The sequence below is a fragment of the Trachypithecus francoisi genome, unplaced genomic scaffold, assembly GCF_009764315.1.
Source record: "Trachypithecus francoisi isolate TF-2019V2 unplaced genomic scaffold, Tfra_2.0 Lachesis_group1, whole genome shotgun sequence".
Lineage (NCBI taxonomy): Eukaryota > Metazoa > Chordata > Mammalia > Primates > Cercopithecidae > Trachypithecus > Trachypithecus francoisi.
In genome coordinates, this window is record NW_022681454.1 from 8,642,843 (window position 1) to 8,669,230 (window position 26,388).

Here is a 26,388-nt window from a genome sequence, read left to right on the forward strand (position 1 = left end):
CGCAGGCGCACTGGGTGGCTCAGCAGTGAGTTGGGCACCGCGAATCCGAAGAGGCAGGTAGCTGCTTCGCTGGGCCGGCGGCGGAGAGTCCACGTGCTCTCCGCGGCCGGTTGAAACCGTTGGCGGGCGCTGGCTGAGAGGTAAGGGGCGGTGGCCCAGAGGTCTGACCTAGAAGGCTGGGGCTCAGAGAGTGAGTACGGGAGGGGACACCGTCAGCCCCTCTGGGTTACGCATGGAGGAAGGAGTTCCATTCAGATCTCACTCCTGCTCTGGGGAAGTGGCAGGAGTCCTGGACTTAGGGTGACCAACTCGTTTTAGTTTTAAAACTTAAAGTCCCGCGTCCTGGGAACCCCCTCAGGCCTGGCCAAACCAGGATGGTTGGTCACCGCCCGACTGGGCTTCAGGCTTGCTGCATGTTGGGTACAGGGCTCTTCTCTAGCCTTGGGCGTCCACTCCCTACGGAGGAGGTCTTAGGATGTAGGGGTCCAAAGCACGTACTTAGGACCAGAATAACTACTGCGTGTGAATCTGGGTTGCCACTACCTGGATGTGGGATGACCTGGTGTAAGTTTTTTAACCTCTTTGCGCCTCGGTTTCCTCATCTATCATAACATATAGAACCTAACTCGGAGGACTGTGATGAGGATTATATGCGTAGAAATGTGTTGACCTCCTATGAGAGGGCTTGGGTGCTCCATAAATGTTAGGATTATCTGCAGCACCTGCCTCTGAGGAGAGAAGGAGGGGAATGAGGTGGGGTGTGTATTTGCAACCCTGATTTCTAGCAGAGGGGGGCCACTTGGGACTGCTTCACACTGTGCCCCAGGCTCCCAGGGTCTAGCATAGTGCCTGACACATGGCAGTTTCCCGAGTGAAGGGATGGTGTTTAAAACAGTGCTGGTGATGTAGTGGGTGGGGTGGGAGGCGGAGAGACATGGCTTCTGTGCCTCAGTTTGCTCATCTGTTTAGTGGAAATAGGTGCACCTACTTCCCAGGGCTTTTGCAAGGAACAAGGGAGAGATTCTCTCCTTGTGAATGTTACCCATTGTAAACCTTGTCAGCCCCACACACAAAGGCACAGGCAGGATGGTGGAGAGAGTATGTTTGTCTGTCCTTCTCTTGCACCATACCCATGGTTTCTCAGAATGCTACCCGTGGAAGGGGCTTGAGTCTTGTCAAGTTGGCCTGACTTCTTGTTTCACAGATGAGAGAAACTGAAGTTTAAAGAGGCAGTGGCATGCTCAGGGTCCACAGTGTTCAGTGAGGGATGTCCTGGGGTTGCCAGCCAGGCCCCTCAGGTGGGCTGTTTCAGTGGTAGTGGTGGTAATGATGTGTAGGTCGGTGTCTGTATGTGCATGCAAGAATATTTTAAGAATAGTCAGGGCCAAGTGCGGTGGCCCATGCCTGTAATCCCAGCACTTTGGGAGGCCGAGGAGGGTGGATCACCTGAGGTCAGGAGTTCACGACCAGCCTGGTCAACATGGTGAAACCCCGTCTCTACTAAAAATACAAAAATTAGCTGGGCGTGGTGGCGTGTGCCTGTAATCCCAGCTACTGGGGAGGCTGAGGCTGGAGAATTGCTTGAACCTGGGAGGCGGAGCTTGCAGTGAGCCAAGATCGCACCAATGTACTCCAGCCTGGGCAACAGAGCGAGACTCCATCTCAAAAAAAAAAAAAAAATAACAAGTAACAAAAAAATATAGAGGGAGGAAGGTTAAAAAAAATCATTCCAATCTCAGAACCAAACCTAAGGGCATGTTATCAGGGAACTTGGTAGAGTAGGCACCCATGGGGTAAGGAGTCAGAGAAGGTTAGAGTGAATTTATGAAGATAAATGGGTGGGTTGATGGTCATATTTAAAGGAGCATGAGTTTAGGAGGGGGCTGGGTGTAATAGCATTGATGTGCAAATTAGTAGGTCACAGAAAAACCTTTCTACAGTTAGGCAGGGATGAAGCTTTCATATCTGTGTCTTATTTAACTTTCCACCCAATGCTTTGAGTTAGGTATTAGATCCATTTTACAGATAAACAGATTCTGGGAAGTTAAGGAACCTTAAAGTCATTTAGTTTTTAATGACTTTTTTGGCATTAGCAGATGTAGGCTCCAGCTCAGATCTTCTACCCCTGAGCCAGGGCCCTGTCCAACAAAACCTGGCAACCATCTTGTTAAGAGATGACTAACAAGTTCCCAGCCCCTTACTGACCACTGGCTGCTGCCAGTCAACTAGCTTAGCTGTCCAGCACCTGACAGCCTCTCCTGTGACATGGGTGGTCTCCTTGCCCAGTGCACACAGGCTTTATAATTAAGACTTAGGGTTCTAATATTTTTACATGGAAAGCCATCTTGTAGAGCCTTTAATTTTTTTTCTCTTTGGATGAGGACCTCAAGGTCCTAGGTGATGAGTAACCACCAAGCAAATGGCTAGGACATGGCAGGTCAAGATGGAGGCAGGGTGGGAGCCTGGGCTTGTTGCCTGGTCTTTCAGGCTACCTCTGCCACTTACTGTGACTTCGGGCAGTTCACTTACCCTCGTGAGCCTTGGGTTTTCTCTCCAGATGGAGGTAGTATGATCAAAGCAGTCTTAGTTGTGTTGGGTGCAGTCGTGTTCATAAATGGGACACGGCTTTGTAGAGAGCTAATGATCATGTGTTCTATGGTGCAGACCCCATCATCTTTTTCATGTGGATGGCATGTGATGAGAGCTCCGTCAACTGACCATACAGACAGACGAAGACGCAGCCAGAAGCACACGCAGAGGACATGCGTGAGGGCCCAGGTGTATCTGGGTGGATAGTATGGCGTCAGCGTTCAGGAAGTGTCTGCCGAATTGAGTTAAAGTGACTGGGCAAGAACGGAAGTGTGCTCTCAACCAGTCCAAGAACACTGCCTTCTGCTTGCCTTTCTCTTTTAACATGCCCATATGGCCAGAAGGAAAGCATGTAGAATCTCTCTGGCTGCACTGGGACTGGACATTGGGCAGAGGGCGGTGGGGAGCCAGGGAAGGAAAAGAAGACTCTATTTAGATCCAGCCTCATAAAGGAAAAAAAAAAAACCTGCCATCTTTTTACACTTAGGGCTAAATGTTGAAATCTGTCACATGAGAGCCCGGCCAACTGGGTGTCCTCAAAGTCTTAATGCAGTTTTAAGCTTTCATAATTTCAGAAGCATAAATGTTCCAAACTTGCCAAAACATTAAAGTTTAATTAAATTTCCTTCATGCTTATCTAGTCTTGTGGAATTTGAGTAATACTGTTTTACTTTTTTGTTTTAGGCAATGTTTGCTGTCTTCCATTAGAGGGACTGAATTTCCACATGAAGGCTTTTTGTAAGTTTGTAGCATTTACTTTTTTGTTTTAGGCAATGTTCGCTGTCTTCTATTAGAGGGACTGAATTTCCACATGATGGCTTTTTGTAAGTTTGTAGCATTTACTTTTTTGTTTTAGGCAATGTTTGCTGTCTTCTATTAGAGGGACTGAATTTCCACATGATGGCTTTTTGTAAGTTTGTAGCATTTACACTTATGAATATTAAGCCTGCACTAAGACCTGGGACACCCTGTCTGCTGTACAGTTAGGCTGACGGAAGCTTTTGATGGTTTTGAGCTTTTCCTTGAAGCCCAAGCAAGTGTTTATGGCATAATTTACAGGTATTACCACCTGGGGCTAGGTTGGGTTTGAGGTGTAATCAAGGTGCTGAGCTGTCCTCAGGCTCTGAATAAGGGAGAGGTGAGCTCCTTACAGATATTAGCTCATTAGTCAAGCAAGTGGACACAGCTGTTCCCATTTCATGGCTAGTGTAAAAATCCAGAGGAAGGTAGGAAGAGACGGAGTTCTGACTTCCTGTGCAGTCCACCCATTCTGCCTTAAACAAGTAAAGACCAAATGAAAATGATGTGACCGTTATTTTTTAGCTGGACGTGTAATCAGATTCTAATCATCTTCTGAATTGATAATTACACTGTGGTGTGTAGCCAATCTCCAGAGAGATAGAATGTTTTGCACAGTTACTCTTGAGTATCTTTTTGTCAACATCACTGCTTTCACTGCTTCTTTCAGTCCATATATTTTGTTTCCAGCTTCCTTCCTAGGCCTTTAGTTCCTGACCTGCCGCGACAGCAATCTCTCAATTGAATCTTAAGCCTTGTCAAAACCTTTCTTCCTCCCATCTCCCACTCCATCAAAAAATAGAATTGTCCTCAGCAATAGAGGCTGGCAAGCTCTAAGCCATACCTAAGTTTCAGGGACTGTTTTTCATTGTTGTATCTTATTAGGAAAGTGCTTGAAAGTTTTTCGGCAGATAATTTGGCATATCACAGCTGCTTTCACCTTGTGCCTGTGATAACAATCTATTTCTTGGTGAGTAATAAGTTATTCCTGCTCTTCCACCAAAGTGCACCGCACGCTCTTTGAGAATGTGATATTGGCTCTTGTTCCAGCCTTTGTTCTCCCTTGTCAGGCAGGATAGCTGCTCTTGTTGCCTGACATGTTGATCATCCCTCTGCCTTTTTTAGAATGGTAAGCTGGGTGGTGGGAAACGTGATTCCAGCTCCCAGGAGCTTGACAGTATCACACATCTTTACAGTAACCAGATGAGAAGCTGACAGTTGCTGCAGCACATCCAGAGGAGTCATGTTTTCTTTCCTGAGGATTTGGTGCTAGGTTGTAGCTGACCACATGCCGTCCGCTTACTAACATACACTGATAGTGACCTGAGGAATGGGGCCTGGGACCCCAGAGTCAGGGGTCTGTGGTTTGTATGTAGAATAGAAGCTGAGCTGGTGTCTAATAGTGTCCCATGGGGCAAGAGGCCTCCACAAGAGACCAGCTGGGCCTTTGTAAACCCTGGAGATGCAGCCAGGATGTACATTTCCATTCAAGGCTGAATGGACATGAATAACCCTGGTCGCTGCTTGGGTGTGGCCTCACCAGCGGTGATTCAGAACGTGCTGGTGGAGGAGCAACGGTGATTTCATGCATGGGAATTCTCTGCAAACCAAGGGTAGATCATTTGTACTGTAAGCTTGTTGGATGAAGTCCTGCCCTGAAGTAAATTGCATCGGTTTACTTGACCCTTACCTTTATTTTCATAATAAGAAAGAAAGCTCTGAGTTAAACAGTTCTCAGTATTTTTGCTGTAAAACTTATAATGTAAAACAACAATGCTGTTTTAAAATCTAGTGATTAAAAAATTATGTAAGTGTGGAAAATTACTGTGACTTCTCTAACACTTTTAGATGAATTTGTGTTTTCTTCAGCACAGTAGCATTTCTGTGAAATTTTAAAATGATGTTTATGTATGTGTGCAGACATCCTTCTTATTGGGGCAGTGGTCAGGACACCTGGGTTCGTGAACTCCAGTAATTCAGCACCCAGCAGTTGGGACACCTGGACATGGTTCCATTTCTTTCTGACTTGTCCAACAAGCTGCCACATGAAGGAGGCCCCTGTCTATTACAGCTGAGGCACATGTCCTCATTTTAACCTTTGTGGATATACAGTAATATTGATATGAATGCTTTTAGTGCCATAGAAATTGTGCCCGTAGAATTGCCTCTTCTTCACTTTCTAAACTTCACTCAGTTTTCCTCTTGCTGTGTTCTTAGTATATTTGAGGACCTGAAATAGTTTGTAGTGTACGCCTAAATTGCAATGCCTTCTGTAAGTTTCATATACAGAGAGTTTAAGGTATTACGGAAAGTAAGATTTGACACCCTCAAAGCTCTTCATCTCGAGAGCCAATCTGCCAGGTGTAAATCCTGGTTCTGTTAACTGTGCATCCTTGGGCAAGTTATGTAATTTCTGTGTCTCAGTTACCTCATATAAATTCTGAACAATAATAGTCCTTCCTCAAAGGGTTACTGTGGGGATTGAATAAGTGAATACATGTAAAGCCTCCAGAATAGTGCCTGGCACATGGTAAGGACACGATAAATATCAGCCATTCTCATTGTTAATGTCAGTTTTACTTATATGAATGGTGGAGTTTTATGTAGCTTGCTAATCAACTTTGACTCTGTTATTTCCATGTGAAATTATGGTTGAAAAGTTAGCTACATGAGCCATTTATGAAATGAGAAGTTTCAGTTTATAATGATATTATCTTTTATTCCTTAGGACAAGACTTAAAACCTGTCTTGGATAGAGAATATTTAGCCATTTACCTCAAAATGGTATTTTTTACATGCAATGCATGTGGTGAATCAGTGAAGAAAATACAGGTGGAAAAGCATGTGTCTGTTTGCAGAAACTGTGAATGCCTTTCTTGCATTGACTGCGGTAAAGATTTCTGGTAAGCTTCACAGAATTCGTGTAAATCCATAGTAAATCCAGATCACTTTTGGAAGCGTTGGCCCCACAAAGCTTGGAAAAATAGTGGCAAATGTGAGGAATGAAATTAAGACTAAAAACTGGTATGGTCCATTGATTATAACAGGTGTGATGCTTTAAAATGTGCTTTACCAATCTGGGTGCGGTGGCTCACTCCTGTAATGCCAGCACTTTGGGAGGCCAAGGTAGGCGGATCATGAGGTCAGGAGTTCAAGACCAGCATGGCCAACATGGTGAAACCCCATCTCTACTAAAAATACAAAAATTAGCCAGGCGTGGTAGTGTGCACCTATAATCCCAGCTACTTGGGAGGCTGAGGCAGGAGAATCGCTTGAACCTGGGAGGCAGAGGTTGTGGTGAGCCAAGATTTTGCCACTGCACTCTAGCCTGGGTGACAGAGCAAGACTCCATCTCCAGGGGGAAAAATGTGCTTTACTAAACAATTTGCTTTTTGAGAAAATGTTAAAGAGAAGACTAGGGGAAGGGGAATTATGATGATGAGAGCATTCACTCAGTTGGTGACACTGGTTGCTATTGCATTGCCACTGTTACCAGACCCAGGGAACCCACTGCATGGAAGATGGCTCCAGGGTTTTAGAGCCAGTTCCGTTAGACCTCGGGTATCGTGTGCCCATCACAGTGAAGAGATGGACTTACGAACCAGAAAGTGAATTTACGAGCTCATGGTCGGGGAGACGACTGGTAGCAGAGGAAACTGTGTCCTCCCTGGAAAATCAGAGGTGCTGGTGGAAGTGAGGCTCTTCCTGGCCCCCAAGTGTCAGGAGACACTTCCATTGAGGAAGGCTCTGTGAATGTGAGGAGTTAGCCGGGAGGGACAGGACAGATCCTGCCTTAGACACTATTTCTTCAGGTGGGTCATTTTCAGAGGGCTGCCCTCTTGAATTTCATGTTGATTCCCCTTCAGCCTCAGAAGGTCCAGGCGAGAAGCTAGCTTCGCCTGCATCTGCCCTAGTGTCCTCTGAGGCATTTAGATGGTACTGGCTAAAACTCTGTTTTAATTCATTCTAGAACAGTGATTTTTTGGAAACTGCTAACCTCTGTTCAGACCTAATCCTAGGAGGAAGCTTGATACATAAAGTAGGTTAAATTTGAGTTTTCGTTAGGGGACTTTACCCTGGACCTTGTCCCCAGCATTTCCCTAAAGAACCCCATGGAGCTTTACAAAGATTATATGAGAGCAAATTGAGTTTTCTTTTTTCCCAGGACCGTAAGGTATCCAGAACTGTTGGTAACCTCATGCTGCCATTTTATATCTGTTTTTGATTTATTCTACAACTAATTATTGCTTGTCCAGTCTATTACCAGGAAGTCATTGAGATTTTTGTAATTTAAGAAAACGACCCTATTGCATAGAACTATTTTCTTGTTTATTCAGTATATATACACTTATAACTAAAAAAAAAAAAATTCTGCCTATCAATTTAACTTAAGGTGTTTATAAAAATGAGGGAAAAGTTTGGTGATGGGTTTTATATTGAAGACTTTGGAGGAAGGGGGATGTGGTTCTGACCAGGAGGTTGTAAACATAATAAGTGAAATCGATGGGGTGCTTGTGTGGTAGACACGTGTGAAAATATACAGTGTAGGCTACAGAAGGTAGTGGCAGCATGCTGGTATTAACACTTCCAACTTGGTTATCAGTCTAATGGCAGAACCTTTGATCACTTTAAAGGGGTGATGACTATAAAAACCATGTGAAATGCATAAGTGAAGATCAGAAGTATGGTGGCAAAGGCTATGAAGGTAAAACCCACAAAGGCGACGTTAAACAGCAGGCGTGGATTCAGGTAATGTCTTTCTAACTCATTGAGTAGCTTCCTTTGACAGCTTCCACTTTCTTTGGAAGCCCAAGAGACTAAATGTGTCATCCCTGCAGACAAGCCCTGGAAACCTCATGTCCTAGGATAGACAGGTTGAACTAAAACCTCTTGAAAAAGAGTTCTTTGGCCAGGCGTGGTGGCTCATGCCTGTAATCCCAGCACTTTGGGAGGCCGAGGCAGGCGAGTCACAAGGTCAGGAGTTCAAGACCAGCCTAGCCAACATGATGAAACCCCATCTCTACTAAAAATACAAAAAATTAGTCAGGCGTGCTGGCAGACACCTATAATCCCAGCTACTCGGTAGGCTGAGGCAGGAGAATCGCTTGAACCCGGGAGGTAGAGGTTGCGGTGAGCTGAGATTGCACTGCTGCACTCCAGCCTGAGGGACAGAGTGAGACTCTGTCTCAAAAACAAAAAGGAAGAAAAAATTCTTTATTCTTCTAGCTGTTAAAACAGTTGTGGTGCATTATACCTTTAAACTACATGTTTTGTTAATTTCTTGAAAAAATGTTTTAGAATTTTCATTAGCTTTCCCTTGGCTGTAAAACTGAATGGAGCCCTTCTAATCTCTTCCTGCTTCTAGTGATAATGCAGCTTTTATAACTGAAGCCATGTTATGTCACTCTGTCATGTCTGCCAGTCATTAGAATTTGGCAAAATAAAGATACTTTCATCAATGTAGAGAATTTTCTACTTTAAAATAGTATGAAAACATGCGCAATAGAAATGGCAGAAGCATTGACTCCCTAATTCACTCTGGAAGTATAACTCAGAATGCTACTGATCATTTACAGAATAGGTAGCAAGAGGAAGGATTCAGAAAGGAAGGGGGGAGAATGAAAAGACAGATGTCATCTATGTGAAAATTCTGTGTTTTTCTAAAAACCAATAAAAAATAATCACTCCATTTGATAATAGAGTTGAAACATGAGTTTTTCAGACATTAGCTAGCTTCCTGAATTAGCATACTTCTAGGGAGACATTTCTGTTCACAAAGGACTTACAAGAGCAGGTTGAGAAGCTAATGAAATCCTGTTTGTGCTGGTGACCAGCAGCCACACTTTTGGGCACTCTCTGTAATTCTCCAAAAACCAGATGACATTCCTAGGCCCTAAGGTTGAGGTGCATGGGTCTGTGAGTTCCACCTCTGCTGTTGTCACACTCAATGAAACCCTCTGAAGCAGGGGTCAGCAAACTACAGAAACTTTTTACAGTTTTGTAATAAGTTTTGAAATCAGAAAATATGAGATCTGCATTTTTATTCGTCTTTTCGAGATTGTTTTGGCTATTTGGTGTCCCTTGAGATTCCATGTGAGTTTTAGGATGGATTTTTCTGTTTCTGCAAACGTATATATACGCACATTGGATTTTGATAGGAATTGTATTGAATCTATAGATTGCTTGGGTAGTATTAACATCTTAACAGCTTTAAGTCTCCCAGTCCATGAGTACAGAATGTTTTTCATTTATTTGTGTCTGCTTTCATTTCTTTCAGTAGTGTTTTTTGGTTTTCAGTAAACAAGTCTTTTGCCTCTTCGGTTAAGTTTATTCCTGATTATTCTTTTTGATGCTCTTGCAAATGGAATTTTCTTAATTTCTCTTTGTGGTTGTTTCTTGTTGTTAGATAAAATGCAGCTCGATTTTTGAATGTGGATTTTGTATCCTGCAACTTTGCTGGATTTGTTTATTAGTTCTAACAATTTTTGTGCTGACTCTTTAGGACTTTTGACATATAAGACCACATCATCTGTGAACAGAGATCATTTTACTTCATCCTTTGCAATTAGGATGCCTTTTATTTTGTTTTCTTACCTAACTGCTCTGGCTAGGACTCCAGTGCTATGTTAATAGAAGTTAATCTATATATTTTTAAGCATAGACATGAATACAGAATCTGGGCTTACAACATGAACGCTTTAGCCATGGCAAGGACTTTTTCAGTTGGCTTTCATGAAACTCATGTTGGTTGTTTATTGTTTTTCTTTTTCCTTCCTTTTTTGTAGAAAATTAGTGAATTAATAAAGAGACCCAACGTCAGCCCCAAAGTGAGAGAACTTTTAGAGCAAATTAGTGCTTTTGACAACGTTCCCAGGAAAAAGGCGAAATTTCAGGTATGAATTGACTCTCTTGGATGGAGGGGGCTGTGTGGCCCATCAGTGACTGAGCTTGTGTGTACATGTCCCAGTGGGATCAACAGTTCTTTTTCTTTTTGTTTCTTACAGAATTGGATGAAGAACAGTTTAAAAGTTCATAATGAATTCATTCTGGACGAGGTGTGGAATATCTTTTCTGAAGCTTCCAACAGTGTAAGTCAGATCTGATTTTAGATTTGTTGTGTGACAAAAATGATTAGTAATAATGAAATGGGAGTTTCTTATTTTTGGAAGTCAAGGCAGCCTTCTTTTTTATTTTTATTTTTTTGAGACAGAGTCTCACTCTGTTGCCCAGGCTGCAGTGCAATGGCGCGATCGTGGCTCACTGCAACCTCCACCTGCCAGGTTCAAGCAATTCTCGGGTCTCAGCCTCCCAAGTAGCTGGGATTATAGGCACGAGCCATCATGCCTCACTAATTTTTTGTATTTTTTTTAGCAGAGACAGAGTTTCACCATGTTGACCAGGCTGTTTCAAACTCCTGACCTCAGGTGACCTGCCTCCCTCAGCCTTCCAAAGTGCTGGACTTAGAGGCATGAGCCACTGTGTCTGGCCCAGCCTTCTTTTTTAGAGAGCGTCTTGGTGCCTTCACTTATGGAAAGGAAGAAACTGAATGCACTGCAGAGACTTCTTGTTGTGAAGAGCAAGGTGTTTCATCCCAATGTTTGATACAGGTTCCAGCCAGCATGTAATGATTTGCTTAGTAATCAGGCAGGGAGATAGATACATGGGAAAGAACAGGAGCTTTGGATTTGTGACAGACCTGGTTCAAATCCCTGCTGTGCAGTTTGCCTGATGTTTGATTTTAGGCAGATTATTTAGTCTCTGAGCCTCAGTTTCCGTATCTAAAAAAAAGTGAATAGTAATATTCATTCATTAATACTTAACTGAGTGCCTGATCTGTGCCAGGCCCTGAACAAAAAAATCTGAAGTATCCCAGGTGGTAGTACATGAAGGAAAATAAAACAGGGTGAGGACGTAGTGACTCGGTGTTCCTCTGGATAAGGGGTGAGGGGTCACAGCAGCCTCTGAAGGTTACAGTTAAGGTAGAAGAGCAGTCTGCGTGCAGCGCCTTCCTTCTGTTAGAAGGAGAGTTCCCTTCGAGTAATTAAATCAGCCACCTGTTAGTCAAAATGGTTTAATAGAGACCCTAAATGTGGACTATATATGTAGAAAATCTTGGTTTGGTATCCTTTAGCCACATTGTTGATTACGTTGTTTATTTTTGTGTAAATATCAGTTTCAAAAAACAGTGGGGTCAGAACCCCGCTCGTCTTCATTCTTGTCAAATTATCAGGAGTTGATTCACTTTATGTAGAGAGAATACTTTTGGCAGCAAGTGGGCATCAAAACGAAAATTTATCTTAGTAGTATACCTACCATTTGTCTCTTTCAGAATATACTGATTGGCTCTTTGGACCCGTATAACTGATCATTACATTGCCCTTCATGTGGCACCTTTTTATTATTATTATTATTATTATACTTTTAAGTTCTAGGGTACATGTGCATAATGTGCAGGTTTGATACATAGGTATACATGTGCCATGTTGGCTTGCTGCACCCATCAACTCATCATTTACATTAGGTATTTCTTCTAATACTATCCCTCCGCCAGTCTCCCACCCCCTGACAGGCCCCAGTGTGTGATATTCTCTGCCCTGTGTCCAAGTGATCTCATTGTTCACTTCCCACCAATGAATAAGAAGATGCAATGTTTGATTTTCTGTCCTTGTGATATTTTGCTGAGAATGATGGTTTCCAGCTTCATCCATGTCCCTGCAAAGGACATGAACTCATCCTTTTTTATGGCTGCATAGTATTCCATGGTGTATATGTATCACATTTTCTTAATCCAGTCTATCATTGATGGACATTTGGGTTAGTTCCAAGTCTTTGCTATTGTGAGTAGTGCCACAATAAACATATGTGTGCTTGTGTCTTTTTAGTGCATGATTTATAATCCTTTGGGGTATATACCCAGTAATAGGATCACGGGGTCAAATGGTAATTCTAGTTCTAGATCCTTGAGGAAATGTCACACTGTCTTCCACAATGATTGAACTAATTTACACTCCCACCAACAGTGTAAAAGTGTTCCTGTTTCTCTATGTCCTCTCCAGCATCTGCTGTTTCCTGACATTTTAATGATCAACGTTCTAACTGACATGAGATGGTATCTCATTGTAGTTTTGATTTGCATTTTTCTGATGACCAGTGATGATGAGCATTTTTTCATGTGTCTTTTGGCTGCATAAATGTCTTCTTTTGAGAAGTGTCTGTTCATATCCTTTGCACACTTTTTGATGGGGTTGTTTTTTTCTTGTAAATCTGAGTTCTTTGTAGATTCTGGATATTAGCCCTTTGTCAGATGGGTAGATTGCAAAAATTTTCTCCCATTCTGTAGGTTGCCTGTTCACTCTGATGATAGTTTCTTTTGCCGTGTAGAAGCTCTTCAGTTTAATTAGATCCCATTTGTCTATTTTGGCTTTTGTTGCCATTGCTTTTGATGTTTTAGACATGAAGTCTTTGCCCATGCCTATATCTGAATGGTATTGCCTAGGTTTTCTTCTAGGGTTTGTATGATTTTAGGTCTAACATTTAATCCATCTTGAATTAAGTTTTATATAAGGTATAAGGAAAGGATCCAGTTTCAGCTTTCTACATATGGCTATCCAGTTTTCCCAGCACCATTTATTAAACAGGGAATCCTTTCCCCATTTCTTGTTTTTGTCAAATTTGTCAAAGATCAGATGGTTGTAAATGTGTGGTTTTACTTCTGAGGCCTCTGTTCTGTTCCATTGGTCTGTATATCTGTTTTGGTACCAGTAACATGCTGTTTTGGTTACTGTAGACTTGTAGGATAGTTTGAAGTCAGGTAGCGTGATGCCTCCCACTTTGTTCTTTTGACTTAGGATTGTCTTGGCAGTGTGGTTCTTTTTTGGTTCCATATGAACTTTGAAGTAGTTTTTTCGAATTCTGTGAAGAAAGTCATTGGTAGCTTGATGGGGATGGCATTGAATCTATAAATTACCTTGGGCAGTATGGCCATTTTCACAATATTGATTCTTCCTATCCATGAGTGTGGAATGTTCTATTTGTTTGTGTCCTCTTTTATTTTGTTGAGCAGTGGTTTGTAGTTCTCCTTGAAGAAGTCCTTCACATCCCTTATAAGTTGGATTCCTAGATATATTATTCTCTTTGTAGCAATTGTGAATGGGAGTTCACTCATGATTTGGCTGTCTGTTTGTCTGTTATTGGTGTATAAGAATGCTTGTGATTTTTGCACATTGATTTTGTATCCTGAGACTTTGCTGAAGTTGCTTATCAGCTTAAGGAGGTTTTGGGCTGAGACGATGGGGTTTTCTAAATATACAATCATGTCGTTGGCAAACAGGGACAAGTTGACTTCCTCATTTCCTAATTCAATACCCTTTAATTCTTTACCTTGCCTGAATGCCCTGGCCAGAACTTCCAACACTATGTTGAATAGGAGTGGTGAGAGAGGGCATCCTTATCTTGGTGGCACCTATGTTTTAGGGTTATTTCTGTTTTAACTAAGAATCAAAGATTTGAAATTGCTTCAACTGCAGGGTTTTAAAAAGTTTTTTCCAGTTTCCCTTTTGAAGTATGAACATACTAAACATTAAATAAAATAAGGAGTAAATAGCCCCTGGTAGACCCTGAGCTCTGCGAGATGCAGCTTGTCATCCCTCACCTCTGCCTTTGCGCTGTGGCCCTCCCAGCATACCCCGTGTTTGTAGTGCAGAGCAGAGGGTCCTGAGGCCTTGTCCTCCATACCTTGGATGTTTATCCTCCTGTAACTCTGCCAGATGTCAGGTCGGATGTTTTTCTGTCCTATACCCCATCACAGATAAGACCCCATCTGTCCTATACCACAGTTCACCTGATCACTGTGGATGCAACCGTAATTAGGCCAAGGTCCTGGCTGCTTGGAGCTATGTTCTAGTGGGGGAGATAGACAGCCACCTACGAGTCCTTGGTGTAATGTCAGATCCTGATCAGCGCTGGGAAGAAGCCAGAGCCACTGGGAGGCCAGGACTGAAGGAGGTGCTCGGTTAGGAAAGAGTCAGGGAGGGCATCACAGAGGAGACCACATTTGAGAAGAGTGTGTAACGAAGTAGAAAGAAGATGGGGAAGAATTGTTTCATCTATTTATTGAGCAGCTGCCAAATGGGAAAATGTGTGCCTCCCTCCCTCCCTCTCTTTTTTATGGCCAGGTGCAGTGGCTCATGCCTGTAATTCCAGTACTTTGGGAGGCCGAGGCAGGCAGATCACTTGAGGTCAGGAGTTCGAGACCAGCCTGACCAACATGGTGAAACCCCTTCTCTACTAAAAATACAAAAATTAGCTGGATGTGGTGGTGTGCACCTGTAATCCCAGCTACTCGGGAGGCTGAGGCACGACAATCATTTGAACCTGGGAGGCGAAGCTTGCAATGAGCCGAGATTGTGCCACTGCACTCCAGCCTGGGTGATAGAGCGAGACTCAGTCTCTAATAATAATAATGATAATAATAATAATATTTTACTAGAAGATACCAACAAAATTGAAGGATAGATGTGAAGTTTCTTTGTCCCCTTCTTCGTAAGTCTATTTCTGAAATCATCTTCTGCCCTTTCCCCCATGAGCCTTGACAACTTGATGTTGTTAAACCACTGCTACTGAGAAAACTTGAACTCCTTAGTTCAGTATCCATTTTCTTTTTTTCTTTTCTTTTGAGATGAAATCTCACTCTGTCACCCAGGCTGGAGTGCAGTGGCGTGATCTCTGCTCACAGCAACCTCCGCCTCCCAGATTCAAGCGATTCTCCTGTCCCAGCCTCCCGAGTAGCTGGGATTACAGGTGCTCGCCACCATGCCCAGCTGATTTTTGTATTTTTAGTAGAGACGGGGGTTTCACCATGTTGGCTAGGCTGGTCTTGAACTCCTGACCTCAGGCGATCTGCCTGCCTTGGCTTCCCAAAGTGCTGCGATTACAGGCATGAGCCACCGTGCCCAGCCTACAGGCCTACAGTATTCATTTTCTTTTCTTTTTTTTTTTTTGAGACGGAGTTTCACTCTTGTTGCCCAGGCTGGAATGCAATGGCATGATCTCAGCTCACTGCAACCTCTGCCTTCCAGGTTCAAGCGATCCTCCTGCCTCAGCCTTCCCAGTATCCATTTTCTAATGCTGCTCCTGTAGCCAAGGATCGAGCCTTAAGGTCTGAGTCTAAGTCCTGAGTCCTTGCACTCTAGTGAAATCTAGTCTTTTTTTTATTGGGTCCAGTTTTGACAACATCGTTCTTCCTTGCTACCCACAATCTCCCAAAGGAGGAAGACTGTAGGTAACTTACCCTGTCATTTGGCTGGACTAACAGACAGAATTTGAACCCCCGCCTGCAGGTGCGTCAGCTCAGTGGTTTCTCACACCCGGAAGCAACACTGGACTGCTGCCACTGGCCACTCCCTTTCTCTCCAGAGGCATCAGGGAACATGGAGCAGTTCAATAAATTGCTCCAGGTCATCTCTTGAGAAAGGGGCTCAGGGAGTTCAGGAAGGAATGGGACTGAACTGTGCTGATGTCATTGTTTAAAGTAGGATCTATGTGCTGATTTTAATAAGGTAATGCAAGGCTGGGTGCTGTGGCTCATACTTGTAATCCCACCACTTTGGGAGGCCAAGGCAGGTGTATCACCTAAGGTTGGGAGTTCAAGACCAGCCTGGCCAACATGGTGAAACCCCGTCTGTACTGAAAATACAAAAATGAGCCAGGTGTGGTGGCGCATGCCTGTAATTCCAGCTACTCAGGAGGCTGAGACAGGAGAATCGCTTGAATCTGGGAGGTGGAGGTTGCAGTGAGCTGATATTGCACCACTGTACTCCAGCCTGGGTGCCAGAGTGAGACTCTGTCTCAAAATAATAATAATAATAATAGTAATAATAATAATAGTGTAATGCATTTAACAGTGGTAACCATTAGAGAGCCACCTCCATACATAAAGAATAGGTGACCCCGTCTCTACAGAAAATGCAAAAATTTTCCAGTTATAGTAGCTTGTGCCTGTGGTCCCAGCTACTTGGGAGGCTGAGGCAGGAGTGTTGCTTGAGCCTGGGAGGCAGAGGTTGCAGTAAGCTGAAATTGTGCCACTACATTTCAGCCTGGGCAACAGAACAGAGCAAGACCCTGTCTCCATTGAAAAAAAAAACAAGAATGGTGAGAATGGTGACCATTCTTCTAATGGTAACTTTCCAGTCTGAATAATGATGATAATAACAGTACGATTTTCTAATGCTGATAATTTACAAAACTCTTCACACACAATGGGCTGGTTTATTGGGCATCACTATGCTAATAAGCACATGACGGATCTTACCTCGTTTCATCCGCCTGTGTGTAAGGCAGGAATTCCTACCTTTCATTTTACAGATGAGGAAATAGGTTTGGAACAGATAAATAACTTGCCCTGACTAGGAGTTAACAGAACTGGAACTTGATCCCAGGTCTGCAGACACATACATCCAGTGGTTCCTACCACCCCTAAGTACTCCTATCTGAAAGGCGAATAGTGAACTGGAATGAAAGGTCTTATCTTCAGCGACGTAAGGATTCTTCGCTTTTCCAATGGAATGAAAATGTCTGTTCCCTGCAGACTGGGGGAGGTGGTTTCCCATTTTGTATATTTACTGCTACATTTTAGCTGCTGGTGGGGGGTCACAGTTATAAAACGGTAAGGGATAAAATCAACCATTTTTCTTGAACAGTTTATGTAGTAGCCCAGGCAATAATGTGACAACTCTATTTACACATTTAAAATGAATATGTGTTTCTTGGTTTTGCTTAATCATAAGGAACCAGTCAGTAAGGAACAGGATCAACAGCCACTCCACCCAGTGGCAAATCCACGTGCAGAAATCTCCACCAAGGTTCCACCCTCCAAAGTGAAAGATGCCGTGGAACAGCAAGGGGAGGTGAAGAAGAATAAAAGAGAAAGAAAGGAAGAACGGCAGAAGAAAAGGAAAAGAGAAAAGAAAGAACTAAAATTAGAAAACCACCAGGAAAACTCAAGCAATCAGAAGCCTAAGAAGCGTAAAAAGGGACAGGAGGCTGACCTTGAGGCTGGTGGGGAGGAAGTTCCTGAGGCCAACGGCTCTGCAGGGAAGAGGAGCAAGAAGAAGAAGCAGCGCAAGGACAGTGCTGGTGAGGAAGAGGCAAATGTGGGTGCAGGAAAGAGGAAGCGGAGGCACTCAGAAGGTAAGTGGCTACCTAACGCTCTAGGATTCGTCTAAAAACCGGGAAAGCTGTGAATTTGGGGTATTTAAGCCTGTTAAACCTAGTGTTGTGTATGTGCACGCGTGCGCGTGTGCGTGTGCGCACGCACGTGTGGTTTTAATGTTTTTGTTTTTTTTTTTTTTTTTGAGACAGAGTCTCGCTCTGTTGCCCAGGCTGGAGTGCAGGGGCACGATCTCGGCTCACTGCAGCCTCCGCCTCCCAGGTTCAAGCGATTCTTCTGTCTCAGCCTCTTGAGTAGCTGAGATTACAGGCGTGTGTCACCAGGCCCAGCTAATTTTTGTATTTTTAGTAGAGATGGGGTTTCACTATGTTAGTCTAGCTGGTTTTGAACTCCTGACCACTGGTGATCCACCCACCTCGGCCTCCCAAAGTGCTGGGATTACAGGCATGAGGTACTGCGCCCAGCTAGACTTTGTGTTTTGAACCAAGTAAGGGAACGAGCATAAGCTTTGTGGCCAGGCAGAGCTGGGCCCTGCCCAGGCAAATGACCTCACTCCCTTCATCCCATCTCCAGCATGGAGGAGGATAAAACCCTCCTGGCGTTTTATAAAGCGGGGCTGGCTAGGCAGCCTGGAGAAGAAATGAGATGATATGTGGAGTGTGCCTAGCTCGCATAAGGTCGCATTAAATGGTAGCTGCTAGCATAAATGCAAAATCTTCTTTAAAAACATCTTTCCAAACACTTAGTTGAAACAGATTCTAAGAAGAAAAAGATGAAGCTCCCAGAGCATCCTGAGGGCGGAGAACCAGAAGACCATGAGGCTCCTGCAAAAGGTATATCACTGCTGTCATTCGAAGAGCACAGCTGGGCACAGCGGCTCTCGTTGATAGTCCCAGCTACTTGAAAGGCAGGGGCAGGAGGGTCACTTAAGCCCAGGAGTTTGAGGCTGTAGTGAGCCATGGGCATACCACTTTCAAAAAGAAAGAGAGAGAGAGAGAAAAGAAATGCACGGTCCCTTGTAGGTTGGGAGAGGGGCCGATAGATGCCCCCTTCTCAGGGAGGAAGGTGTAACCCGGGAACTTCTGGTAGAGTCTTACCCTCCAGAAGCATGTATAAGAATTTGAAAGTTAAATCAGTTCTCTAGGGTGTATGAGTCAGTCGTACAGTGCCTCTCACCCACTGTCTTTAAGGAGAAAAGTAAAGCAATCTAGTTTGGAAATGTATGTTATCTTGGGAATTTAAATAAACCTAATACAGCTTTCTGAGACCGTTCCCCTTTCGCTCCTCCCCAACTCTCACCTCGTCCCTGCCTTTCATTGTCCTTTTAGAAGTCCCCTCAGCTGTGCCCCTGCCCATCTCTGGGCCTGTTTCTGGGGTCTCCTTGCTTATATCTTCAACCTCAGAATCCAGTCCCTGGCCTTCACGGGCCCTCTGAAATGCTGCCTCTTCCACAAAGCTTCTCTCCTGCTTCTTCAGGTCCGAAGCACTCACACCTGTCGGGAGGTGGCAAGTTGTCATCTCTCTGCCACTTCCCCCAACTCCCAGGATCCTGCAGTTCAGAACACGTCCAAGGACTCAAATGGGCCTGCAGCTTTATTAGCAGAGTTCAGTGACTGCCAGCGTTGGGTTAGATCCCTTAGCTTAAAACCCCCTTCTCAACTTTGTAAACAGTAGTGCCCCCATATCTGTGGTATGAAAAATTCCAGAAATAAACAATTGATAAGTTTTACATTGCTTGCTGTTCTGAGCAGCATGGCGAGATCTCTTGCTGTCCTGCTCTGTGCCTTCTTCACCACAAGAAGGGTGAGGATAGTACAATAAGGTGTTTAGAAAGAGAGAGAGACCACATTCATACAACTTTTATTATAGTGCATTGTAAAAGTGTTGTATTTTATTATCAGTAATCTTTTACTGAGCCTAATTTATAAGTGGAGATTGTCATAGATATGCATGAATATTGAGGAGAAGACTATATATAGGGTTCAGTACCGTCGTGATTTCAGGTATCCCCTGGGGGTCTGGGAACTGTCTGATCCCTACAGATCAAGGGGGACAACTGGAATGGTTTTTTTGGTGGTGGTGTTTGTTACATTTTTTGTTTAGAGATCCTTGTAGACTCACATGCAGTTGTAAGAAATAATGGAGACTCAGGTGTCCTTATGTATCCGTGTGCCCTTTACCTTGTTGCCACCCAGGATAACACTTTACACAACTGTAGTACAGCATCTCAGCTGGGATGTTGACCTTGATCCGCGTGCATTTCCATCGCATCGCACAAGGCTGCCTCCTGCTGCCCTCCTGCAGCCATAGCCGCTTCCCTCTCACCCCCACCCCCTCCTTAGCCTCTGGCAGTCACTCATCTGTTCTTCATTTCTGTAATCTCAGAATGTTCTATGAATGGAATCATACAGTAGGTAACCTTTTGAGATTGACTCTTCACTCAGCATTTTTCTCTGAAGATTCACCCAGGTTGCTGAACCGATAATATTCATGTTATTGGTGAGACGTATCCCATGCTATGCATGCGTCACTCTTTCATCATTCACCTGTTGAGGGACACCTGGGAGGTTTCTAATTTCTGGTTATTAATGAATAAAGTTGCAGTAAATATTGATGTGCAAGTTTCTGTGTGAACTGAGTCAGTTTTTCTGAAGTAAATTTGAGTTGTTTGGGGGTTTTTTGGTGGCTGTTGTTTTTGTGAGTTTTTTTTTTTTTTTTTTTTTTTACTGTTGAGATTTGAGTTTTTTATTCTAAATATTACTCCTTTGTGGGACATATGGTTTGTGAATTTGTTTCAGTCTGTTGCTTGTTTTTTCATCATAACAGAGTCTTTTTTAGGGCAAATGGTTTTTATTTTGATAAAGTTTAATTTATCAATTTATCTTATGGATTGTGCTAACAACTCTTTACCTAGCCCTAGAGCCTAAAATTTTTTTTGTTTTCTAAATTATCTTATTGGGTAACTTTTTTTTTTTTTTTTTTTTTTTTTTACAAATCAACATTTTATATATTTCAGGTGTACAACTTAATGTGTTACTGTGTTTTATTTTGTTTTTTGAGACAAGGTCTCACTGTTGCCCAGGGTGGCGAGCACTGGTGTGATCATGGCTCACTGCAGCCTCAACTTCCTGAGCTCAAGCAATCTTCCTGAGTAGTTAGGACTACAGGTACACACCACCACACCCAGCGAATTTTTAAATTTTTGTGAGGATGAAGGTCTTGCAATGTTGCCCAGGCTGGTCTTGAACTCCTGGGCTCAAGCAATCCTTCCGCCTCAGCCTCCCAAAGTGCCTGGTTTACAAGCATGAGCCACCATGCCCCACTCAACTCAGTGTTTTATTATACATGTACATTGTGAATAGTCACTACAATCAAGCTAATTAGCACATTTATCACCTCACATAGTTTACGTGTGTGTGTGTGTGTGTGTGTGTGTGTGTGTTGAGAACACTTAAGATATATCCTCTCAGCAAATTTCAGGTCTATGTTAAATGCCTCCTAGTCTTACATTTTATATTGAAGTCCATGATTCATTTTGAGTTAGTTGTTTTTGTAAGGTGTGAGATCCTGTTTATGCTTTCAAGTTTACCTGGCTTTCTCTCGCACGACTTTGGTGGTTGTAGAGGGGCACGGCCTTGTTGCCGTCAGGTGGGGGCGGAAGTCCAGGCTCCCCACTCAGCCTCCATCAGCACCTGAGGATGGCCACTTCTTGCTCCTGCCGGGCAGGGCTCCTGGTGCAGGCTCCAGTGACATCATGGCAGGAGCAGCCTCATCACTGGCCTGTATGGCTGAGAACCCTGAACTCCTGCTTGGCCTTCTGTGACACCATCCCCCATTACAGCCTTGCAAAGGTAGAGAGCTCAGGCTCCCCACTCGGCTTTTGCTGGTGGGGGTGGGGGTGGTGCCACCGTTTTTTCTGTGATGTGTGGCTGTGGTAGGGTAGTTATTGTACAAAGGTTTTCTGTCTTGCTAGGCTGCCCTTTCCTGGTTCTTGGCCAAGAGAGTGGGCTTCTGTTGGGACTGTTTTGTCTGTGGCTGTTGGTGTTCAGGTTGCTGGCTTCTTCAGCTCCAGATCTGGGGTACAGGCGGCAAGAAGCTCACCTCGTGTTGCTCTGCAGGCCCCAAGGTCCCGGCTGGTCTCTGTCTTTCAGAGTCTTCTTATGTTTCTTGTGTGTATAGTTTTAGGGTTCTCAGTTGCAGTGGGCAGGAGGAATGGGGAAAGTATGTCCACTCCATCTTCCCAGAAGCAGAAGTCCCCTAGATGAGTATTTTTAGTCCCTCTTTAATGGTTTGTGATTGTCCTCTCTCTCATTCCAGGTCAGGCTGCTTTTGCTCATCTTTGTCCTCCCTACTGGGCATGGACAGCCCCATGATCTTAGTGGATTCTTAGGAAATCTGTGTTGAGTTCATTAAATCAACTCTAGGAGTTTGTCATACCGATGGCACGTGGGCACCTGCTCACTGTAAGAGCCAGTCCTTCGAAAGGTAGTGAGTGCTTCTAGGACACTGGAATTGACCAGATGCATGGTGCTATGGAGTCCAGTTCATTAGGGGGTTAACTCATTTCCTAGGAAGCAAATAGGTGTTGCAGAAGTTGTTTCTTTACCCTTCTCAAAGTAAAACAAAACATTTGTCTTAAATGTTATTATTTATATTGTAGGTAAATTCAACTGGAAGGGAACGATTAAAGCAATTCTGAAACAGGCCCCAGACAATGAAATAACAATGAAAAAACTAAGGAAAAAGGTATGGCATATGAACAAACCCACGTGTCTAACAGCTGGGGAGAAGTGATTTCTAAATGTGCAATTGTTTGCTTTTTCTTTTTTCACCTAAAACACTGAAAATCTGTGTGTGTGTCTCAGTGATTTTCAAGCTGCTCCAAAGCCCCTCACACAGCCTCAGCCAGGGTGGTGCCTAGATTTTGGGCTTGTTTATAAGACTTTGAAGAGAGGCTCCATTTATTTAATTTTTATTGTTTGGAAATTATTGTTCTAGGTATTTGCTCTCTTTTGCCTGTTCCAGAGCAATGGTTTCTTCTCCCTTATTTTCCTTCGTATTTCAGGGTGACTCACACGTAGCCAGGCCCCCACACGTGGCTGCTACCTGGGTTTTCACAAGTGGAGCACACCTGTGTAACTTGCTCCTGGGTTTCTTTTACTTTTTACTGTTGTTCTATTTCTGGGTTAAAGACAGAACATTTTAAGATAAATTTCCGAGTCAAATACACTCATTTGATGTTTTTCTTTGTGAAGGTTTTAGCTCAGTACTACACAGTGACAGATGAGCATCACAGATCCGAAGAGGAACTCCTGGTCATCTTTAACAAGAAAATCAGCAAGAACCCTACCTTTAAGTTATTAAAGGACAAAGTCAAGCTTGTGAAATGAACATTTCTGTATTTAAAAATTGAATCCATTCTGCTGTCTTCTTCCTTTCACTGCTGTTTATAAAATGTGTAATGAATTCTAACAACTCAAATTTTGCTTTTTGAAGCTATATTTTTAAGTTAAGAAAAAATGTATTTTTGGTATAACTTTTATGAGAAAAGTAAAATATATTCTTGTCCAAACTTCTAAATTTGTTGTGGCAAAAATTATTGAAGTTTACAAAATAATTTTGTGTGAAAAATTTTTTTCAGTGTAGTACAGCAACAAGTAAAAAAGTAATTCCTCTTTTGATCAGACTAAAAAGTATTCATTTTAACCACATCATTTCTACACTTTGTTGTTGTTGTTTGAGAAAGGGTCTCTGGGCCGGGCGCGGTGGCTCAAGCCTGTAATCCCAGCACTTTGGGAGGCCGAGACGGGCGGATCACGAGGTCAGGAGATCGAGACCATCCTGGCTAACCCGGTGAAACCCCGTCTCTACCAAAAATACAAAAAAAACTAGCCGGGTGAGGTGGCGGGTGCCTGTAGTCCCAGCTACTCGGGAGGCTGAGGCAGGAGAATGGCATAAACCCAGGAGGCAGAGCTTGCAGTGAGCTGAGATCCGGCCACTGCACTCCAGTCCGGGCGAGACTCCGCCTCAAAAAAAAAGAGAAAGGGTCTCTGTCGCCCAGCCTAGAATACAGTGGCACAGTCTCAGCTCACTGCAACCTCCGCCTCCCAGGTTCAAGCAGTTCTCCTGCCTCAGCCTCCTGAGTAGCTGGGATTACAGGCACCTGCCACCACACCTGGCTAATTTTTATTTTTTTTTTTTTTTTGAGGCAGAGTCTCGCTCTGTCGCCCAGACTGGAGTGCAGTGGCGCAATCTCGGCTCACTGCAAGCTCCGCCTCCGGGTTCACGCCATTCTCCTGCTCAGCCTCCGAGTAGCTGGGACTACAGGCGCCCGCCACCTCGCCCGCTAGTTTTTTGTATTTTTAGTAGAGACGGGGTTCACCATGTTAGCCAGGATGGTCTCGATCTTCTGACCTCGTGATCCGCCGTCTCGGCCTCCCAAAGTGCTGGGATTACAGGCTTGAGCCACCGCGCCCGGCCTAATTTTTATATTTTTAATAGAGCCAGTGTTTCACCATGTTGGCCAGGCTAGTCCCAAACTGACCTCAAGTGATCCGCCCGCCTCGGCCACCCAAAGTTCTGGGAGTACAGGCATGAGCCACTGTGCCCAGCTGTTTGTACACATTTTTGATTAGAGATGTTTTGTGCGTTTGTTTTTTGTGTTGTTAGAATGTATATGTGACCTGCGGGAATGATCATAACACGAGTCTTTTGTGTGTGTTAATCCTCCTGTAGCCAGAAGTGCGGTGCTGTAGAGGACGCTTCTCTGTAACAGGTTCACCCATCCACACTGGCCCCATCTACCGTCAACCAAAGAGACGAGTGTGTCAGTGACTGGATTCAGGAGCATGGCCTGTGACTGGAAGCGACAGGCACAGGGAAATAGCTCATCGGAGACTGAGTCTGTTGTGCAGCTGTGTGGCTGCTCCAGCACTTTAATTGGACTGAATGTTTTCAGAAAACAGTGTTTGAAGTCCTGGTTGGTCGTGCTGTAGGACACGACCTTTTTGCCACCTCTTGGATGGTTCAGTAGGTTTTGCCCACAAGACCCTTAAAAGCTGGTGCTCTGGTGCGGATCACCCCTTAGCCAGTTTCGTTAATATCTCATCAATTCCCCACAAAAGCAAGTCTGGGACATGGAACAAGTGGTTTAAAGGGTCAGGAGTGAGAAGGAGGACAGAGGCGCTGTCTGAGCCTCTGAGTGTCCAGAAGCCCATGGAGCAGCTTCTCTCTGGGACTTGCCAGCCAAGCCAAGCAGCATCTTGAGTTCAGTGCTTATTAGGATATGTGCCACATATAAGTGTAGTGGTGGAATTGAGTGGCACTGTCAGAATGAGTAGGACGCAGGCTTCAGAATCAGGCCCAGAGTCAGGTCCTGACTCTGTCCCTTATTGGCTCACCTCTGAACCTCACTTTTCTCAGCTGGACAATGGGGATAGTAAAGGTTGTGAGTGAATGAACTACTTCATGTAAAGGACACAGCATGTTTCCTTAAACACAATAGATCCTCTCAGTGGGTGCTGTCACTACTCTTACTGCTACCAGTAACAGTTTTGGGGCCATGAGAAGCTTTAGACATTCTAGAAAGCAAAAGGAAACTGAGATAGTGAAACAACCCAGACCGCACACCTAATTAGGGACAAAAGCAGAATAGAGCTGTGACCTGCCCCCCAGTCCAGTCCAGAAATCTTCCTATGCCAGCACTCCGGGGAGCAGAGGGAGGTGTGCTCTGCAGTTATCACCCGGGCACAGGGGAGAGGCAGGCCCACCCCATGAGAGTCGCAGGATGCTCTACAAGCACCGTGGTATTTGGGTTTGTGATTGTATTCGTTTGTTTTCACTCTGCTGATAAAGATACCTGAGATGGGGTAATTTGTAAAGAAAAAGAAGTTTAATGGACTCCCAGTTCCACGTGGCTGGGGAGGCCTCACAATCACGGCAGAAGGCACAAGGCATGTCTTCCATGGGGGCAGACAAAGGACAGGAGAGAATTTGGGCAGGGAAACTCCCCTTTATAAAACCATCAGGTCTCATGAGACCTATTTACTAGCAAAAGAACAAAACAGGAAAGACCCGTACCCATGATTCAATTACCTCCCACCGGCTCCCTCCCATAACACATGGGAATTGTGGGAGCTACAATTCAAGATGAGACTTGGGTGGGGACACAGCCAAACCGTATCAGTGATCTTTTTCAGTCAAAATTGTCAGTTACTGTGATACATTTAAGGCAAAGTTTGGCAAATGTGATGCAATTAAAAGGTGTCCTTATTTCTGCAGCAGAGTCTTCATTTCTGTTCTTGCCATCAATGACCCCAGGTCCTCGAGAGTTAGAACTTCTGGGGCCGGCTGTGCTGCTCAGGAATTCAGCAGAGCAGCCATCCCACAGGGGTTGGAAGTGGCCTTAGCTCTCTCAACTCTACAAGGACAAAGAAGCAAAGCTCATGATGGTGACTTGATGGTTCATGTCATAAAAGAGTCTGCAGTCAGTGGCAGGAAGGACTAACTGTAAGTACAGTCGCCCCAGGGGTCTGGCTGCAAAGCATGGTCCAGGGGTCATTCCCAATGTCCTTGCAGAGACCACCCTTTTCAGTTTGGGCAGCTGCCTGCCTGACTTGGACTCAAAACACACCTGATATTGAAGTTCCTATGGACTTTAGAAAGTGATCTAATGATATTGCTCTAAGGTCTTTCAGCTTCATTTTGTCTAAGTTGGGTATATATAGTGATTCCTGAATTACATGTGGGCAGGAGGTTGTTTGTGTATTTAATCCTTGCTCTCATTCCAGTAAACTGGAGTTTAGCCAATGAGTTGGAAGGTAGGAGACAGCCCA

The 26,388-nt window shown here is 44.1% G+C and overlaps 1 protein-coding gene across 8 annotated transcripts; it reads left to right on the forward strand.

The window, feature by feature from the left end:
- On the forward strand, positions 1–23,134 carry LYAR (Ly1 antibody reactive). 8 transcript variants are annotated; one of them, XM_033213737.1, is made up of 11 exons: positions 7–140; positions 3,274–3,327; positions 3,360–3,413; positions 6,116–6,290; positions 8,022–8,136; positions 10,173–10,280; positions 10,392–10,475; positions 17,172–17,574; positions 18,301–18,387; positions 22,215–22,300; positions 22,810–23,134. In XM_033213737.1, the coding sequence occupies exons 4-11, from the start codon at positions 6,169–6,171 to the stop codon at positions 22,942–22,944; spliced, it is 1,140 nt and encodes a 379-aa protein (XP_033069628.1). In that variant the 5' UTR covers positions 7–140; positions 3,274–3,327; positions 3,360–3,413; positions 6,116–6,168; the 3' UTR covers positions 22,945–23,134. The 8 variants fall into 8 exon arrangements, with proteins under 8 accessions (XP_033069631.1, XP_033069626.1, XP_033069628.1 ...); XM_033213736.1 differs by having other exon boundaries at positions 52–190; XM_033213735.1 differs by lacking the exon at positions 3,360–3,413 and having other exon boundaries at positions 4–57.
- The last annotated feature ends 3,254 nt before the right edge of the window (positions 23,135–26,388 follow it).